Raw genomic sequence first — 20813 nt, forward strand, 5'->3', positions numbered from 1 at the left:
ACAGAAACATTTTAATGGAAATAGTTCCCAACTACTGACAGAAAGCCAGACCCCATATATGTGTACACAGATATATATACACGTGCTACTCTCCAGTTTCCCCAGTGACATCATGTCCTAATGTTTGATTTAGCACAAAGAAACACCACTGTGTACACAGCTAATACTCATCCAGAGGGGAAGAAGGGACAGAAGGAGACAGTAACACCATTTGCTTATAAAGTCAGCTGTGAAACAAATTTTCTTGAGTTCTAAGTGAGCCCCTTTCCTATGCAAACATGCTAGCAGCCCCTCTCCCCACTGGGCACGAGCAGGGTCTGTTCACCCAGCAGTGACCTGCCCCTCTCCCCACTGGGCACGAGCAGGGTCTGTTCACCAATCAGTGAGCTGCTGCAGGACTGCACTCCATTCTACAGAGCCACCTGTGAGAGGACCAGCCACCACTGGGGTAATCTGGGAAGAGGCGGTCTGCGCACCAACAGCAGGAAGTCACTCTCTATAACCCCTATGTCTGTATCAAGTCTGACAGCAAGACTCCAACACCAAACACTCAAAAGCATTCTATCGAAGTGTTTTCATGAAACACCAATCAGCCAGAGAACATGCCACAGAGAGAAGTCAACACCACACACGCTTTGCAGTCGGAACTCCACACACAGCTCAGACTACATGGCCTTGGGGAAGCTTCTTAAGTTTCTTAAGCACTGTTTCTTCTACAAGAGACAATACAAACAGGCTGCCTGGACATTAAATATAGAAAGGACTGGTACAGTGCTTTACAAATAGCAGTTAAAAGAGAGCTATTAATAACAGCTCAAAGAGAACATTCATGGAACCAGACTTCTAGACACTGGTTACTTACAGAAACAAAACAGTGCTATTTTACTAAAGACCTTAAAAAAAATCTAAGTGATCTCAAAGAGATGACAGATTCAACAAGTCATATTACAGTCATGCAAAGAAATACCAGGCAGCCACTAAAAATGTCACACAGATAAATGGTCACGCTATAGGCTAACTAAGCACACACACACCAAAAAAAAAGTCAGGTCACAAAATGGTACCAGCAAAGCCTTTTAAAAATACGTATTATATGTGGGTATATATGTACACTCAATAGTCAATGCAGAAATCAAAACGTTACGGGTGATGAGCTTACATTGACTTGATTTGATAAATCAAAATCTTGGACTATACAAGTTTCTGATCATTGATGATTCTTTTTATATTCTAAAAGATCACATCCACACAGACACCACCTTACAGATAAAAATAAAGCATCTTATAGTGAAACTTTCTGAAACGACACACTTAGTCGTTTCCAAACCCCGACCTCGCCATGTAAACACCAACAGTTTTAAAAGGTGATCTGAATTGAGGGTTCTGGAAATCTAACTGTGTGTTATAAACAGCTGTTTGAATAAAACTGAAATGAGTAAGCTTTAAAGAATACAATAATCTAATTATTCACATTCACTTCTGAAACACAAATGTTCATAAACATTTTTAATATACAGTGAATATACACTCAAGCCTAACTACTTAAGCCCATCAACAATATAACACCCAATGAAAAATTAGAGGGCAAATCTTTGACTTGACACTTTAAAAATAAAATTGCTTGAGAAAAGAATCACACTATTTTTTTCACTTTCCAGATTGTCATGAAACCATGAGGTTAAGAGAAAAACAAGATAAGACTTAAATATAATGTATCTAAAGACTTAAATGTTACTTTTTAAAAAATGAAATGTGACTTTTAAATTGCATTTAGACAAAAAAAGGAAAAGAAATTACCTGTGTACCATATCCTCAGGTTATTAACAGTAACAAGGACAGTGACAGTAACAGAAGTTAATGGGAGCGTTTACTACGCGCCAGGCTCTCATTCAAACCCTCTGAGTGTACTGACTCGTTTAACCCTCACAAAGCTAGACCCAGTAAGAGTGGTAAAAATACTTTAAGATATTAATTTTAGAGATGAGGCAAACCATGTAACAGACGACTGTTAGGGAATCTGCCCAAGTCTCACAGCTAGGAAGCAGTGAACCTTAAATCTGCATCAGAAAATGTACTCCAGAGTCCTTGCTCTTAACTTCAATGTTTTTGTACCATGATATATTTTATTCTACTCACAATCTGTTCTATACCTTAAGAAACAAAACATCATAAAGCTGAAGGTCCCTACATATTAATTTCATTCCCCTCCTTTCCCAGCCCCATTCTGATAATCAACCATTATCCTGATGCTTATCATTCTCTAACATATACTTTTATTTCATATTCTCTCCTAAGCAATGAAGTATTGTTTTACAAGTTTTTTTTAACTTGTAAACCTTATATAAAGCACCATATGATACATTTTTTCTGCAACTATTTTTTTACTCAGCATATTAACATCCATAGCTCTGAATCATTTATTTTCACTGTTGTGTACATATTCCATTATAGGAATAGCCATCCATTTTTAAAACCACTTTAAAAAAATGTAAATGCCATCTCTGCACTAAAATTCCAATATGCCCTTCAGAATGAGTCCATATAAGGGGGAAATGGCTCTAAGGTATTCAAAAGCAAGAAGTGACGCTGGGACAGTGTGCTATAGAACAGTGACTCTAGAGGCCATGAGTACGGCTGCCAGCCACCTCCTTCTTCATACTCAGTAATTTTTAATTTTTAAATAAGCCATTTTCGTAAGAAAATTTTCTTATCAGTTACATGATCCACATATCAACTGACTAATTTTATTTTTTGAAGGAAATGAAATTAGGTATTGATGTGAGATTTTAAATGGACAAGAATAAACGGTTTTTAAATGAGAATGTATTATATATAAAATACGGATATGGAGCACCACCACTGATCTCTCTAAAGTCTGAAGCAAGTGTGTCCAAGAAACTGGATTAGGAAATGCAGCTATTCCATGTCCCAAATTTTTTTTAAAATCCTGTGATCTATTTCAAATATGAATTCTTCTTATTAACGAAGCCCAGATTTTGAAGTACTGATAAGCTGGATGCATAAAAGACTACATTAGTAATGCTTTTGTAAGTACTTTCTAACTTTACCTTTTTCTTTTTCTGAAGCACATGATTAGGCAGTAGTTGATGGAGTTGCCTTCTTTTTACATGCATTGCAGCAATTTTCATATCCACCTCAAACATCTTGCTGTTTATTGCTTGCCTATAAACTATACAATTAGGAAATTGTTAAAAAAAAAAAAAAAAAAGAAACATTTTAATACAAGCAGTTAAACTCACCCAAGGAGAAGCTATTCTAAGTAAGGATCCCTTTTTGATCAACACCGCATTATCTGTAAAACTATCAGGTCAAGGTCTAAGTCTAATCTTATACCATCCACTGCCTGAGCAAACTCTACGTGCCTATTACCACAAGGAGTACATAACAAATGAAAGCACAGAGCATATTAATCCTGCCAGTGTACCTCTTTAAGAAACTGCAGAATTAGAGAGAAAGGGTTTTTTAAACCCATCCTCTTTTATGCTATCAGTGTAATTTAAGATCGTAGCCCAAGTACGTAACAATGCAGCAAAATAAAAGTGAAACTCATTGAACTGTATCTAAAAAACACCTTTTCTAGAATCTATGAGAGAAAATTTTAAGATGGGATGTGAATATTCATTTTAAGTGATGACACATTTATTACAGAAATAACCCAAATGACAAAGGGCACAGGAGCCAAAAAAAAAAAATGCTACAAATAAATCCAGATCATTTAGCTCTGGAGCCGACCCCAAAATGGAGAAACTGCCTAAGTCAATCATGCAACACATACTGCCTGGGCACCTATCCTCTAGCACACTGTTCTGAACACCAGGGATCTGAGAGTGAACCAGAGACCAAAAACAGCCTACAGTCTACATCCTAGTGGGGAGAACACAACAAACAAACAGCACAGAGATCAAAGAGGTGGAATATATTCCAGTCAGATGCTGCTGAGTGCTACGGAGACAAACTGAACAGGAAGACAGGAGCTCCACCTGGAAACAGACGACGTTTGAACCAAAAAACCAAACCCACTGCCGTCGAGTCGACTCCAACTCACAGCAACTCACTAAGACAGAGCAGAACTGCCCCATAGGGTTTCCAAAGGACAGCTGGTGGATTTCAACTGCTGACCTTTTGGTTAGCAGCCGAGCTCTTAACCACTGCACCACCAGAGCTCCGATGTCGCTTGGGTGGAGCCATAAATGAAAGGGAGGTGAGCTGAGGGCACCTGGTGCCTCTCTCCCAGGGAACATGCCCTGGACAGAGAGCATGCCGCAGCCTTTCAGGAGCAGCACAGCAGCGGTCAGGGAAGGCGGGCAGCAGACGTTAACAATCCCCTCTCTGCAATTCTTAAATCCCAAAAGCGCCTAACACAGAAGACTTCCCCTAAGTGTGACACCAAAGCTCATCCGGCAACAAAATCCGATCCAAACAACTTGTGGCTATTCAGCCTTTGTTGTTAGCCTTCAGAGTCAGCCCTGACAGGCAACCTTGTATGCAACAAATCAACACATTAAAGGTGGTTCTGTGCCATCTTCACCATCAGTTACCTTTTGCTAATGTGAGTTATCACAGGGTTCCCTCTGATCACCAGATTCTGCTCCAGGCCCAGCAAGGATATATTACAGAGTATTAAATTTTATGAACTCTATTACCTTTCTGGCCTCAAGATACACGGATAAAGGGATGTGGGCCTATCACAGGACATGAGGTCAGAGACATAATGGCACTCTCAGATCAAGTGGAGGCTTGCAAACCACAGGAAGGGCGTGAGCTTCTGTTCTGAGTGAGATGGGGAGCCACCATACATTCAATGTGGCTTTAAAAGCTCCCTTTGGATCCCGCTTAAAACTAGCTGAGGGAGGGCAAGGGCAGAAGAGGGAAGCTAAAGCAGTGGACAGACCAGTGATAGCCTAGACGAGGGTGGCAGTGCTGGGAATGCTAACAAGCGGCAGGACTCTCAACACTACTCTGAAAGCAGAGGCCAGAGGATTTGGTAATGGAGTGTGGGGAAGAGGGAAATCAAGAGTCAAGGATGACTCCACGTTTCTAGCTTGAACAACCAGAAGGACGTCTTAGCCAATAACTAAGCTTACACAGACTTGGAGAGAAGCAAACTGGGAAGGAAGAGGGGGCGAAGACTTCTGTTTTGAATGTGTTAAATTTGTTTTACTAAAAAAATCCCTCAAGGTGGTCCATTAAAATGTTTCAAGATACAGGACAACTAATTATTTCTTTCCCAAAATATCTTAAGAGTTCCTTGAAAATTATGATGGTTCGTTAGTACGATCTTTGATAAAACAGCTCAACCTGGATGTGACATATAAAACAGATTTTCTAATTCAACTATCTCTCCATGACTTGTTAGTTCATAGTTTAAGCTGGCACTGGAATTTTTACTTAAAAAAAAATCACTTCGGTGGTGTTCAGCAGGAAGAGTATCATCTTCAGATGACGTCCTGGAAATCTGTGGCAGTGTTTCTGCTGTCACAGTGATTAAGGGTTGCTATCTGTCTTGGAAAACATATGACCAGAATGTTCCTTAGAAACAAGGATGGCGAGACTACATTTCACGTACTTTGGACATGTTATCAGGAGGGATCAGTCCCAGAAGGACATCATGCTTGGTAAAGCAGAGGGTCAGTGAAAGAGAGGAAGACCCTCAACAAGATGGACTAACCCAGTGGCTGCAACAATGGGCTCAAGCATAACAACGATGGTGAGGATGGCACAGGACGGGCAGTGTTTTGTGCTGCTGTGTGTAGGGTCGTTGTGAGTCGGAATCGACTCGACGGCACCTAACAACAACACTGACTAGGGACACTAGATATCCTGCAATATGCATCCCCTAAAAAACCAAAGCCATTGCCGTCGAGTCGATTCCTACTCACAGCAACCCTACAGGACGGAGCAGAACCGCCCCTACAGGGTTTCCAAGGAGCGACTGATGGATTCAAGCTGCCACCCTTTTGGTTAGCAGCCGAGCTCTAACCGCTGTGCCATCAGGGCTCTGCAATATGTTCCATGCCCTGTCTATATTCCTAAAGATGAAAAATCTACTTATAAATTATTTAAACCAAAAACTGAACTCAGTTTTACATAAAAACTTAAGTATTTTTATCCTGAATTTTCCAGGAACGCAACTACCATGTAAATCAAGAGATTATCTTTTATTTGAATCTTTGATTTTGTCACCAATGGCAACATAGCTGATGGTGTCTGAATCACTACAGTCTAACACCTGTCTCAGTCAGAATTCCCGAACGTCACAATGGCACTGATTCCACATACAGGTGCGATCACCTGACTGCTCCGGTGTGCCTTCTAGTATCTTTGTGCCTGAGCATTTGAATACTGGAATATAGATTTTTGTCCTTTTATTTCTCCTTTATAATTACAGTTAGTGCATACGTATTTTTAATTTTAATTCGTATATATAATTATACTATCTATAAATTCCATTACAGCATAGTAAATATTATTAAACAAAAGTATCTTATCATAGCATCTAAATTTGAGACTGGCTTTTTAATTGAAACTTCCTATAAAAATGTAATCTAATTTCTACTTAAAAACCTAAAGATTCAGTCACTTCCTTTAATTTATTACATAGGACTAGCAACTGGAAGTTACATACTTCAAGCTAAGCTGAAAAACAGTCAACTGAATTGTACCATTTTTTTTCTCTTCTCGTCTCTGTAGGTTGGTAAAAATTAAATTTTTAACATTAAATCTGAATGTTCTCTGTGGAAAATTGTTTCCCCTGGACAGCTGGAAAATGCCACTTACTGCAATGTTTTAAATGGGGGAAAGAGAAGAGAATGAGTCCTTAAGGAAGATGCACAGCCGTCCTTGTGCATACTTGCCGGCCCCTTGAAAAGGTGTGTATCTACACACAGCCTTAGCTTTCATCACAGCCATCCACCACTTTCGGTCTTTAGTTATAACATGTTATCTTTTATCTCAGGGTACAGGTCAATCTGAAACGCAGACCAATTCACCCTATGCCCCTGTCCAGGAACTAACATAATACTTTAATCTACACTTGACACACAGAAAAAATTCTTCACGTCCCCAGAAGTTTATTTTCACCTGTTTCTAAGGTTCAAGATTATTAAGGCAGAAATAGACTCAGTCTTTTAGACACTCATACACACAGGTTGTTTCTAATTTCATAAATAGTGTAAATAAACCAAATTTAAAACTGTTCTACGTAACTTCAAGGTCTACCACTGTTAAGATCATTTATACGGTGGACATCACTGAAACTAACCGAAAACCACTAAATTATCTTGATGATCGCTGTTCCCAAGTAATTTCAAGTTGGTTATTGCAAATAACTATGGTGTACATTAAGAAAAATTCAAATATGCAAGCATACAAATGTTCTGATTACCCAAGAAGAGACATACCTGTATCTGTGAAGGACTGAATATCATAGGTGAGATCAACACTGAGGTTTTCAGAGTTTTCTGTTTTCTTAAACACTAACCCAATTACCCACATTGTACGAAATTCTTCCCTGCAAAGTAAGAATACTACCGTGATTTACTAGGTTATGAAAATACACTACAAGTGTGGCTGACAACCTGAGGTAAGTGGACAAACTTGAAATACAAATGTATAAGCAAACTAAGTAAAATTCTAAACGCAAACTCCATCAAAAAGCACTTAAACAAGTACTGTCACACAAGAGTGTGTGTATAAACTTTTGTGTGAGAAATTAACTTGAGCTGTAAACTTTCACCTAAAGCACAACTAAAAAAAAAAAAAAAGCGCATATAAAAGTGTCCCCACACACCTGTCCTCTGTGTTCTTAGTAGTGTATAAACAATCAGAGTTTCAAGGCAAATATACTCTTACAATCTGTAACTGATGATTCTAAAGCAGGAAAGGCTCTAGAATCAAAGAAAGTATGTTCTAACTAATAAGGGAAAAGAATGCTATTTAGAAACATCTGAAACAAAAAAGGATTTTCTAGATAAAAAATTAACTAGAACTTAAAAATATCCTTAAGCCTTTAAAACTCAATGAGTGAAGTCATGTGAACAGAGAATTCACAGCGGCATAACAACTACTAGTGGTTCAGCTGCTTCTGCACTTTCACGGTGCATCTGAATCAGTCTTTCAATAATTAAGATTGCAGTAATAGGCATAAAAATAGTAAAAAAAAAAAAAGAAAAAACCCACAAGCAACAAAATTCTTTCACATGATTGCAAAAAGAGGGAGAAAAAATCTATATACATGGCAAGCAGCATCCAGGATGCCAGTGACAGCCATTCTATGATGATACAACCTGAAGTGGTCCTTCAACCTCTGTTTTTCAACCTTTCTTTAATGCTGCTTTATTTTTACAATTTAAAAAGCTCGTTACTAATACTTCCCTTATCCTCAAATGCTGCCAAGTATAGGCAAAGTAGAGTCTCAAACTAACTAATAACACTTCACCAACCTGACCAGCCGGTGGCCTATCAGAGGCTCCTCCAGGGACAAAGCAAGCCTGCTTTTATTAACACATCCTCACAGTGTTTCAGAATCTACCACAGATCACAATTTCACAAGGTCAAAATGAAAGTATGTTCCCTTTTTTAAAAAATTAAAATGAAAAGCAAAGACTGACGCTTGGTACAGCAGCTATCTGGACGACCTCTGTGGAATCAAGACGAGCGTAAAGGAGGAACACTTAACAGCAGCGTGAGGCAAGTCTGCAGAGCGTGAGCTCACTCAGCCAACAGGCACCTCACTGTTAGGTTATTATCAGAGAAAACTATTTCAGTGCTGATTGTTCTCAAGAAATAGTCCTTCTCTTCAATGCTTCTGATCAAGATAACCTAAGCTAGAAATTCTAAATTTGTTTTGATCTATAGGTAATCAACAGAACAGTGGTTCTACATATATTAAAAATAAATAAATTACCTATAAAAACTTCTATGAGTGAAAGTTGAAAAGGGAAGAAGGAATTAAATTAGAAGATTCCTTACTTGTCAGGATTTTCTTTGGGTGCTGGAAATGACTGGGGGTTCACATGCGCCAACGTAATGAATTCATTCTTCTCCAAGCTTCCAACCAGGATGCGGATTTTTGATTCCACCAAGCCCACCCTGAACAAATGCCACTCAGTATTATTCAAAGTTGTAGTTAACTTTTAAAAACAATCATAAATTAAATGTACTTATGTAAAGTAGTAATATAAAGATCACAAAAAACTTGTACACACATGCAAGCAGTTCAACTGTCTGAACGCCACAGGGAGACCAGAGCCTTGTGCTCTACCCAAAAATGCTAAGGCATTGACAACAATCAACTTTTCTCCCTTGGCGGAGAATCAAACCACACATCATTCCAACCAGCAAAGTTGCAAAAGTCAGTGCCACTAATATTTAAAGAAGAAAAACAAGCAAGCTAAAACTGTTAAGAATTGATATATGTAGCTTTATAAAGCAAACAAAAAATATGTGGATCTTCTAATTCCTACATGTCCATTACAACAAGGAGAAAGCTCCATTTACAAACAAATCAAAGCCAAAATGGATGCTCTAAGGACTTCCTCCCATCTCCTACTGCCTTCTGGAGGCATTTGAGTCATTCTGAAATAAAGTCTAACCTTATACTCACCATTCTAGGCGCTGTTTTTCTGTTGGTGCACTTGCTAGAAGTACAATATAATGCCTTTGAAGATAAAGACAACATGCTATTTATTTTATATATATGCTTTGTGCTGGATATTAAACCATAATGTAATAAGCTTCCTTACAGTTAAAGATCAACATCAATTTGGTAAAGGGGGTTGGAATCTCAATATAAACATAAAATCCTAGAAGTTAAAATCCACTAGTTTCAAACTACTGGTGGGTTTAAGTCCTTCTGAACAAGACAGTCATTTTATGAATAATTACAATAAAAAGCCTATTAACTCAAGAATGCTGAATAAACGTAACTGATAGCCTTGTTTGATGATGCCAATGAAGTGCTGAACCTCTTCAAAAGTATAAAACTGAAGAGCTGCTCACCGAAATGAAATCTATTAAACCAAAACTGCCTTAATGGAAACAGAGCACCAGGGCCTCAGCGACAAAAACATAACTAAATAGAGATACTACACCGGTAACTTCAAAACTAGTGTCAAACATCCTGCACTTTTTAATTCAAATTAAAAGGCAGCAAAGTTAAACTGGGCATTGACATGAACCTCTGTGATTTTTCTGACAAAGAAACAGATACCACTAACGTGAGAGCAAAAAGAACTCTGCTTTCTATACTGAATGCAATACCACTCAGATGAGAATGAAGGCAAGTTTTCAGTTCAGAAAACACCACGACCAAATAGCTACTTTTAATCTTTTCTTAAAAGACTATTTACACAACTACTGAAGTACAATTTATTACTATAAATCAACTTCATAAGGCTGAAAACGTTCAGCTCGATATACCCTTTTATAGTTTCCACTTTTAACTGCTGGGAGTCAAATTTCTCACAAGGAACTGAACCTCAACAGCAAAGTGAGGTCACTGTCTAGTACAGACACCATATGGAAAGGGGAGAATGACTAAAAATTTAAATGTTGTTACTCTATGTCTGAGACATTTATGATGTTTTCTTACAACCACACTTAACACGTAAGGTTTCCGACCAAAAGCAAAGGTCTGAGCTGGCCCAGAAAATAACTCCAGACCAAGTTAGCAAAGAAAAAAAAAATGCAGGCAAGGAACACTGACAGCTTTGCGAGTTTAAGCATTTTTAACCATGTTCCCTTGAAAGACCCCTTTGATCATTTAGTATTTATGCTCACAAAATATGTGAAAAATAGTCCAGATACTCTGTGGCTATAATTCCGGACAAGTCTAAGACTCATGTTCCTCGTCTGTAAACTGCAATAATAGTGCCTGTCTTACTGACAAGGTACAGGGAAGCTGGAAGCTCAAACAAATGAAGGTCAAGTACTGCAAATCTAAGGTGACAGAGGAAAGATACATAACTGAGAATACGCAGACAAAGGTGACTATGCAGCCCACATTCACACAGACCAACACCTCTCTGTCGGTTCATTTGCTCGGTTTTATCGGAGCAGGCCAAATACAAACACAGCACAAGCACAGACAGCCTATGAGCAACTAAGTCACACAAAAGCAGTAAAAGCTCGTACATTTTATCTACAGAAAACACCCTGCAACATACACTCAGAGCCCAGAATGCTCTGAAACAAAAGCCTAATAAGTAATAAGCTTAGGGACCTGATTTCCAGGTCCCTCAGAGAGTAAGGTAAGCAAAGGATTTTTTTTTTAATTAAAAAAAAAGGGGGGGGGGATGGAGAAAGCTCTCTGACAAAAGTATATCAACGTACAACAGGAAACAACAATGTATACAAAACTGGCAGGCACACAAAACTTAAAAATGCCAGGATGTCCAGGATCACCTGGTCATAAGGACCAACGTCCCTCTGTCCCTAAATCACTTCTTTACACTATTAAACAGATACTGAGTGTCTGACAAAAGCTTAAATGATGCACAATATTCTCTATTTATAAAGGTGAAATATACAATCCACTTGAATATAATTATGTTGACAAATAAAAGTTTAAAATGTTGAAGCCTAAAGAGTTTGATTTTGGTTCCTATCGAAATCCAGGAGGAGAACTATCTACTCTGTACACTGTTCATAAACATAGCTAGAAGTGTTACCTCTAACAAATTCTTTATGCTGCAGTTTAAAGTCCTTTACTCAGCCAAATCTAAGTAAATTTGAAGTGGGAGATATAAAATGAAATAATCAGTACATTTAACAGAAATAACTTGCCAATACCTTACGTTAGCCATTAGGAGTTGGTTTATTCAAAAAGAAAAAGAAAAAAAAAAACTCATCTATCTAAGAAATGTTTTAGAAGTCCCAGCCTCATTCTTTAAAAATAACTACATTTTGTTAAGGTTTAAAAACCATCACTAGGTAATCAATTCCTAAAATCCCTACAAGAGCACAACAACCAGGCAGAAATACTTCTAGATTTAGCCTCCATTAGTTTGCGATGTACCAAAAACTGTGATCCCCTATTTCACCCCGAAGGGATTACGGCACCTTCTAAACATGACCTGCGAATGAAGAAAGGAAGTCTCACTCAGCATAAGTAAATTCCACAAGAAATGAGGTATTCTGTGTACTGCCTCTTAAAACTGTCATACTTAAGGGGCTCAAATGCCTTCAAGAGACACTTCCAAGTCTTAATGCAATTCAACTGTCATTAAGTTTTCCCCAAATTTAAAGATTATCACAGCTTCCAATAAAAAAAATTAACTATAAAAATGTGTTTCCAATGCATTAAAACCTATTTTAAAACACCCAATAACATCTCATTTAGTTATTATGTATAATAACTATTTAACAAAAAGTATTCTGTAAATTAGGTTTTTCCTGGCCATTTCATCTCACCAATATTTTACCTGGGTAGACAGATACTAGCTCAGATACGTGCACTGAAAAATATAGTCATCTCTCAGTCAAAAATCCTAAGTAATCCAACGCTGAGTTACTCACAGTTCAAGTTTTTATGCGTGTTTTCAGGCTAAATTATTTTACAGACATACTCTTTGAAATCACGTACGATTAATCTTACACCTTAGAGAAGAACATTCCGGTTTTTTCCCTAATACTTTTTCTTCCTTGTTGCCTCATGAAATACACACCCAAAATTACTATTCAAATTCCCTGTATTTATGATTTATTTTATTACGAGCTATGTGTTAATTTGAGTATCTTAAAAGGGAAATGAAGAAACTTTCTTAAAACTATTTAAAATTCTACAAAGCAATGACACCACCTTTCTTCCCAAAGAATGTTAGTACCTCATTTTCCAGAAGACAACCTGTCTGCTTTTTTTAGACAACTTCCTTCAAAGTTCCCTCCCTTCTAAGAATGACAAGTATATTACACACAATGTAAAATCCTATACCCATCAAATAAGGTGCCCCGGTGGCACAATGATTTTAAGCACTCAGCTGCTAACCAAAAAGTCACTGGTTCGAATCCACCAGCAGCTCCATGGGAGAAAAGACCTGTTCCCATAAAGATGATAGTCTAGGAAAACCTTATGGGACGGTTACTTTGTCATATAGGGTCGCTATGAGTTGGAATTGACTTGATGGCACACAATGACGCTGATGTATCCAATGGCAATAATTCCAAAATAAGACTTTGACGCAAGAGAACACCAAGGATTTCAATTCAGCTATACATCAAATCTTTGGAGGATTTCATATGAGAATATGTTTTGAAAAATTCAAATCTCTGAATACTTCCAAAAGCTTACTGACAGTAATCACTGCACCCTAAAGAGGGGATGGGACTTGTCTGGAGAAGAACTGAAACTACAAACAGAACCTGGTGTAGATAACGTCAACACACTGCTGCCATGTCCTAACATTTTAGTTCTCCCGGGACTTACAGTTATAATTTAAATTTTCCTGATGCGATTTCTTTAATTTGTTGCTATCTCCTCACATCTAATACGCTGTTTGTTTTTTTTTTAATAACCTAAACTTAAGAATTTATCTCAGAAGAGTTCAATAAAGATAGTTTAAATCACATGTTAAAACATATAATCTTTTAGCCAGTCAATTGGAAATCTCGTAAGTACTATTTAGCAAAGATTGGTGTACTGTCTAAGTGTAAAAATAAACTACGTAAGATTTAAATAAAAAAAGCAGCTCCAAGGTTCTAGCAATGTGAATTTATTCAAACGAAATGACACTATCAAGGCTTTTTCAATTTCAAGGTTAATCTTTCTTAATGTGACGGAAGCTACTGAAGTAGGTACTCTCAAGAACCTCATTCTGCCTGCCCCTTACTGCTCTTTGCTTCTTGGGAATGAAAGATGCTGACAGCCTGTTCTACAACTCTGTTCCTCTCCTTACAAGTAATTAGCTACTGTTTTATATTTTAGTTTAAAAAGCAGCAGAATATATGTTTACTAGTTTAAATGTTCAAAGGTACTTCCGACCACATTGGTTACAATAAAAAACAAAGAAAAATTCTCTGCCAAATGAAAAAGCACAATTTATGGGGAATAAGTAATAAAACAAGAACATTCAATATTATGGTATCTAAATTTTCACTGACCACAACGCAGCGCTCTTAGAACACAACAATCAAGCTGGCTCTATTACTGCTTGTTCATGCAAAAGATACAGAAACAAAACACAGAGACGTCGTGAAGGTCATCATCTTGTTTTAATTGGGGAACGCATAAAGCAATCTTGCTTAGATTATTTATTACAAAACACACCCAACACAAGATCGAATGGTCAGGGAAGTTTCAAACATTTAAAAATTTGTAAGCGGGACTTTGGCAAATTTTCAGCTCAGGGCAAATAAAAGTGCAAGTCCATGTTTTTTTAAAAAGTAAGATTTATTATAACTTACAATTTTCATCAAAACCAATACAATTAATCAGGCCTTTAACCTATGCTAAGGTATTAAACCATTACTAAAAAATATTATACCCACTTAGATCCCAAGAAAACTATTTGTAGAAATATTTCAAGGGACTTTATTAACATTGGGGAGAAGGGCCAATGACGTGTTTTAACTATTAAAAACATTTAATTGGCTATATATTGGCAGTTATTAACTTTGTTTGTTGCAGAGACTATTAACGATAAACAACTTCCCAGAACTGGCTGAAAATGCTTAGTTTCTTAAGATAGGGACTAGATTTTAACAGTTCACCTCTTTGCCAAGGTACACAGACTTTAATAGTTTTGTCATCACTAACGTATGCCTACAGAATTGAAGTTACAAAGTCAGGAATTCAGTTAGATCCGGCAGCAAAACCACAGGGGCGACACATTACCTTGACAAAGAGAAAATAAGAGGCTTACTAAACCAAGCACACCTTTAGTGACAGAAGGAACACTCTAAAAGTAGTTTAAAGGAAAATCCAAAATTACATTCGTTAGTCTAGCAAAAAGAGATGTCATCTATGCTATCATTAAACCACTATCATCGAAGAGAACGACATGTCCGACATGCCTTAAAATACATACTTGTACTTTTGAAAGAAGTTTGGAGCTTCAAAAAGTTTGGACCACTCTGCCTTACTCAGCAAAATTTCATCTGTGATAGCAAGACCTAAATTAAAAACATATTAAAATGTTTGTATGCTTCAGTCTAACAATCTAGAATTTTAAAGAATCTTAAACACACCACATGCATTCATGATAATCCTAAAATAATTTTAACAAACAGAAATTTTAGCTTATGACTTTAGAACATAGAGATTCTTATATACATACACACTTTTCAAAGCAGCTAAAGGATTTTTCGAGAGCCAGATTTCTGGTAGAGTGCCATTTTGCTAAAATGCCATGCTTAGAGAATGTCTTTCCAAAAACGGAGGCAGTAAGTTACCTGAGAACGAAAAGTTGCCCACATACTCCGTTCCCTGCCTTCCTCAAAACAGACTTCCTGCTGCTTCTAAAAGGGCAGACACCTTCCCGTGAAGAGCCTCTCCAGACAATACGAGTTTTAAACTCTGAATTTTAAGCTATTAGATGTACAACTGATTCTATTTCCTCGACTGTTTTCAGTCAAGCTAAATAATATTGTCCCAGCTTCTTCTGTCAGACTGGTAGTAGTTTATACCCTCAAACTAACAGTACAACTGCTGCTCAAAAAAATCAAGAGGTTCTTCCAAAATAACAAGCAGTCTGGCCCCAATCCTCCTCAAATTTCTTTCCCGGAAGTATACAGCCTGCTTCTCTCGTGCCCCTCAGTGGGAGAAAAAGTGGGAAATCATTTTACATGGCATAATGTGGCACTGAGCTAGCTAAAGACATATCTTTAAGCGCTGGTTAATCTTCCAACATACAATCAGAAATGAACTGCCTAAAAGGAATTAAACTTGAGTTTTTCAAGTCAGTTCTCAAACACATGCTGTAATCAATAAATGATTGCCCAAGTCCGCTTCCGAGAACGCGCTCTTCCATTTAAACTGCACAGCAGACTACTGGTCTAGATGGTATTTAAAATCCTTCGTGTATAAAGGACAGCAGAAGGGTAAACACTTACCTTGCTTAAACTCCTCAACCATGACCATCCGTGTTGAAACGGACACATTGTACGTGGAGTTCTGCTGGGGGTATGCTGGTGTAATTATAGGCATAAGATGGTACCTATCACTGGGGTTTACCTACATACAACAACAGCCAATCAGTTTCTTCAAGTACATATGCAACAGACACTTGGACTTTTTATTCCTTGTTAAACTGAATCAATGATTAATTTTTTTTTTTTTACTTCATTCACAGCTGGAGTTGAGAAAGAAAAACCATGTAAGGAGACATTGTTTTTATGGGAATTCTTTCTAGAATCAGAGATCTGGTCTAAATCACTGGCTTGTTTCCATCTTTTAGGCATCACTAATTTGGCGACCTTACTGAAACAGTGTGCCTGCTGAGCAAGACAGGGCCTCCAGGGGATCTAGTGATGTTTTCTTTATTCATCAACAGAACTGGGGATGCGCAAAGTTACACTTCTGAGAAACGTCACACTTCTGTGTAAAACTAACTTTAAACAAGGTGGAAGCAAGCTTTTATATACTCTCAACTTACAAGGCCTATAAACTTACTAACACATGAAGAAACTACATTATCCATGCTAATCTCATTTTAAGAGATAATGAGATGAGTTAATAAACTGTTCCTCTTAATCTCTAACATAATGATACTGGCGGAAATTATAAACTTGAAAATGCATTGTTGGATGTAATCAAAGAGACTTAAAACTAAGCTTTTCATATTGCAATAAAATATCTAATTTAGAAAAACTGAGTATCTATAAACCTAAATAAAATCTTACTCAAACTCAAATTTCTTTTGGCAATTAATAAAACGCATATTGTTAACATTTAAAATGAGTAAGCAGCAATGATCATAACTTGCCAAGAAACAAAATGGCAACTCTTCTTTTTAGCCCACGCTTGTCTCTATCATCTTTGAAATATCCAAACCAATGTTTACAATTACAGCATGGTAATTCAAGTGATACTGCTGATAAATTATCTGCCACATGTAAACACTAAGCAACAGCTTTTCTACAATGACCCAATTTTAACAAGATATTTAGATCAAATAAAAAATACAGGGATTTTTAGTATCCTTTTATTTTTTTTTTTTTTTAAAGCACAAATGCCCACAACTTTGACTTACAAGGTAGTTCTATATAGACTTAAAATGTTAGTGAAGGTGGTATTAAAAACTATGTACAATTATGTGGTTTACAGGGTACATACGTATGCTTCACACATCAGAGGACAATTATAGTTGACGTTATCTAGAAGCAAGTGTAATACGGACATGTCCACTCATACGTAAAAGATGGAAAGCCTCCCTGGAGTTTATGCAGATGATTTTCACTTGTTATTGCATAATGTGAATTTGTAGGGGAAAAAATAATACACTAACCCTTGGGTCCCATACAGGCAAATTAAGATTGCATTCTTCAGGCTGTTTCAATAGCACTGGATTTGGCCATTCCCTGTTTAAAAAGATTGTAGCACTTGATAAGACTGCTGGATACGACCATCTAAACGCACTCTGCAAGACACACAGCATTCGTGAACGCGCGCCTTCTTCACTCACTCTGCCCTTCTGGTTTATATAACCTGGTACTCCTTCCTGCTGACATTCGACTACTGAAAATAGTTTTCTTCTAACCATGACATTAACTTAAACCGTTTGATAGTTTTCCCAGGTTGCAGTCAAACACCTCTCACTCTCAAAAAAACAGATAAAGCACTATTTAGATAAAGCACTATCCTAAGGCATCTGATGTGTCCAGCTCAACCATGAAAAGGATAAATCCCCCGAGAGACAAAAATCTGCCTTTACACTAGCTCCTATCCACAGACAACTGAGAATTTTAAAAAAGTTAATTCTAAGCAAGGGAGTATAAATTACAAAAATTAGGAAGAACTTTCTCTACCCTCAAGTCATGGAATAGTGCAGTAAAACTTTTGAGTTGTGAACAAACTGTTTTCAAGATATTTTCTATAAATTACGTAGCTACTTTACCCCTTTATGGAACAGATAAGAACTAGAAAACATTCGCCATTCTTAATATCTAGGCTAGCTTTTTAAAAATAGTATTTGCTTATGTATGTGTAACATTAAGAAAAATTCTGACATTCTTTAGTTAACCTAATCACACCTGATCACACGTGATTATGGGTTATCAAATCCCAAAATAGCAGAATGTTATTGAAAAGTGTGGCACAGTTCTAAAATTATATATCACTTCTAATTTTTATAAAATTACTAGAAAAGAACAACCGTTTTTTTTGGAGGGAGGAGGGGCAGGAGTTGGCAGGAAAACAAAAGGAGGACTTAAAATCACTAAGATAAATCTGATCAAAAAATCAAGAACCTTCATTTTTCGGGCCAAAGCAACTAATATGGAATAACAATAATGTGCTAACTTACTTTTTTAAAAGAAATAACAGATGACAAACATGTACATCTCGAAATGAGGAAACTTTAAAAAAATCTCTCTTGGGTTAATGACTAATCTCAAAGGGACCATCAAATTTTTCTTTTTTCAGGCACTTGAAGTTAATTTATTCCTTTGTAATATAAACGTAATTTTTAATATTTTACCAAAGATAAACAGCTAAAAGCAAAAACAAAATCACAAAAAACTAATGGCCTACAGATTTAGAATTCAAAAAGTGAAAGAGATGGTGTACATATAGTTTCCCTATACCCCAACCTATCAATTCATCAGATTTTAACAAACATTACAGCTAAAATTCAGAGTTTATTTAATAGACGGTAGGTTTACACAAGGAAGTACTAATAGCACCTGTCTTACTATCCTAGGAAAGCTAGGGAAAAGGAATGGAGTTTAGGTTTGTCATTTTACACACAATGTGACCTCCCCAAGGCTACTTAAATGGCTACATCATGAACTAAAATTTGAATCTAAAAGCAGCTGCAGAAATGTCATAGAAATAAGACTAAACTTCAGTGTCTACAATCAATTTTATTTTAATATAATCTAAACACATACCATTTAGAAAATACCAAGAAAAATTTATGTACAAGAGTTGATGCTATTGCATTTGGATAAAGCTGGCAAGTTCTTGCTACTAGCATAGCCCAGGAAACACCACCGAGGAAACCTAATATATTGGAATAGATGTTGTGGCCTGTTGATAAGGGAAAAGCAAAAAGATAAGTTAGTGTTGAACAAAAGTTCAAACATTTTAATAAGCTAGCCAACAAATTCTGAACTCACGTTTGGCCCACAGTTTGATAGCTCTCAGAGTTAACCTGAAGTTGTCAATGTTTGGTACTAGATGTAAAATTTCATCGGTTACCCTGCAACCTGATTAACAGGAGCGAAAAAACAAAACATTAAATCATCAAAAGTTTACGGTAATACTTCTTTTAACTTTTCTGAGATTGATGTCAAATTAAATAAGAACTTTTATTTGGTACAGTCCGTAATGGTAAATTCAAAAAAGAGCAAATTAAAAATCTAATAAACCTCTTAACTTTTCTCACCAAGCACTACACTAAACCAAATAGAACTGAACTGTAATCTGTCTAATCTCAAACTTCCAACTCCTTTCAGCTTCTCCCCATCAAGGCATACTGACAAGGGCTTGACCCACTTAAGTTTCCAAGAATTGCTCTTCAAGAGCATATGCTAATATAAGATTGTTCAAAAGTAACCCTTTCACTAAAACAGCCGAAAACATTAGAAAAGGGTATCAGGATCAGAATTAACTAGGGTTACGCAGTGAAACCTAACTCACTAGTTTAATAGGGTACAAACCAGATAATCCTGTCAAGTGTCCTAAGTGCCATTCACAACAGAAGAAAAGAAATAGCAGTGTAAGACACCAGTGAGTAAAACAGACTACAGGACACCCACCCCTCTACAGTCTAACTGCTTAATAAAGCACATTTTATTTGACTCACTATGGGTGAATAATATGGCTACAAAAAGCTTCAGTACAAACCCTGAGTTAAAAACACTTATTTCATGTTTTACAAAAATTGCTACTATGCAAAAGGAAGTACGTTTTGACATACCGTTAAGACTTCTTATGCATCTTATATCTAAATTTTTAAGCAGACTGTCATCTCGTAAATCCAAATCTTCTGGAATAGTCTGCAGTGCTAATCTTGCAAACAAAATATCAATCTAAAACAAAAACAAAATTAAACATTCCGTATCTGCCAAACTATTTTTAGGGCATTTCTATAAAGTCAGGACCTTCTCATCAATTATAACAATGTCCACAAAAAGTCCATAAAATCACATTAACTCATATCATAGGTATTTTAATCAGATAGTGTTAAAAGATGGTAATACACAATGGAACTCATATAAATACCTATTTGTCATGTTACTCATACTTAGTAAGCCTGACTTACTGAGTCTCTCAAATGCATCTACTGGATCCCTTTCAATTCGGCATTCAGTTCTCCCTCTGTAAGACGGCGCCCAAGTAAAAGATAAACATCTTTGCATTTACCCAATACCACCTCTTAGTACAGGCGGAGCTCCTTATATTCGAGAGCATCTATATTCACAGTATTACAGTATGATTTCTCCAGACTTAACTTTTGATTTAAAAGGAAAAATTATGGCCTTAAACCAGAGTTGAAACTGATTTTGAATGCTGATAGAATTCAACTGATTAAAAGAAAAAAATTTTTTTTTGCTTTTTTAAAATAAGGAGGGGGCAACGAAACTAAGCAAGATTTGTTCACTATTCCTGGTGGCATGCTTTCCTGGTTTCAGAA

At 36.7% G+C, this 20813-nt stretch overlaps 1 protein-coding gene across 5 annotated transcripts in view; it reads right to left on the reverse strand.

Annotated features, from left to right (window-relative positions):
• Window positions 1-20813, reverse strand: part of PAPOLA (poly(A) polymerase alpha) — a 66841-nt gene that overhangs the window by 14885 nt on the left and 31143 nt on the right. For 3 of the 5 annotated variants that reach the window (XM_023731801.1, XM_004376733.2, XM_023731802.1), the window contains exons 7-16: window positions 20097-20208; window positions 19294-19383; window positions 19066-19204; window positions 17463-17535; window positions 16069-16189; window positions 15045-15129; window positions 9626-9679; window positions 8992-9111; window positions 7422-7531; window positions 3069-3190 (exon numbers count right to left, since the gene is read on the reverse strand). In XM_023731801.1, coding sequence (XP_023587569.1) covers window positions 3069-3190; window positions 7422-7531; window positions 8992-9111; window positions 9626-9679; window positions 15045-15129; window positions 16069-16189; window positions 17463-17535; window positions 19066-19204; window positions 19294-19383; window positions 20097-20208 — 1026 coding nt within the window. Of the gene's footprint in view, window positions 1-3068; window positions 3191-7421; window positions 7532-8991; window positions 9112-9625; window positions 9702-13517; window positions 14852-15044; window positions 15130-16068; window positions 16190-17462; window positions 17536-19065; window positions 19205-19293; window positions 19384-20096; window positions 20209-20813 lie in introns of those variants that run through there. The other 2 variants (XR_002824173.1, XM_023731803.1) reach the window with 2 other exon arrangements.

Source organism: Trichechus manatus, unplaced genomic scaffold, assembly GCF_000243295.1.
Source record: "Trichechus manatus latirostris isolate Lorelei unplaced genomic scaffold, TriManLat1.0 scaffold00045, whole genome shotgun sequence".
In the NCBI taxonomy this organism is placed as follows: domain Eukaryota; kingdom Metazoa; phylum Chordata; class Mammalia; order Sirenia; family Trichechidae; genus Trichechus; species Trichechus manatus.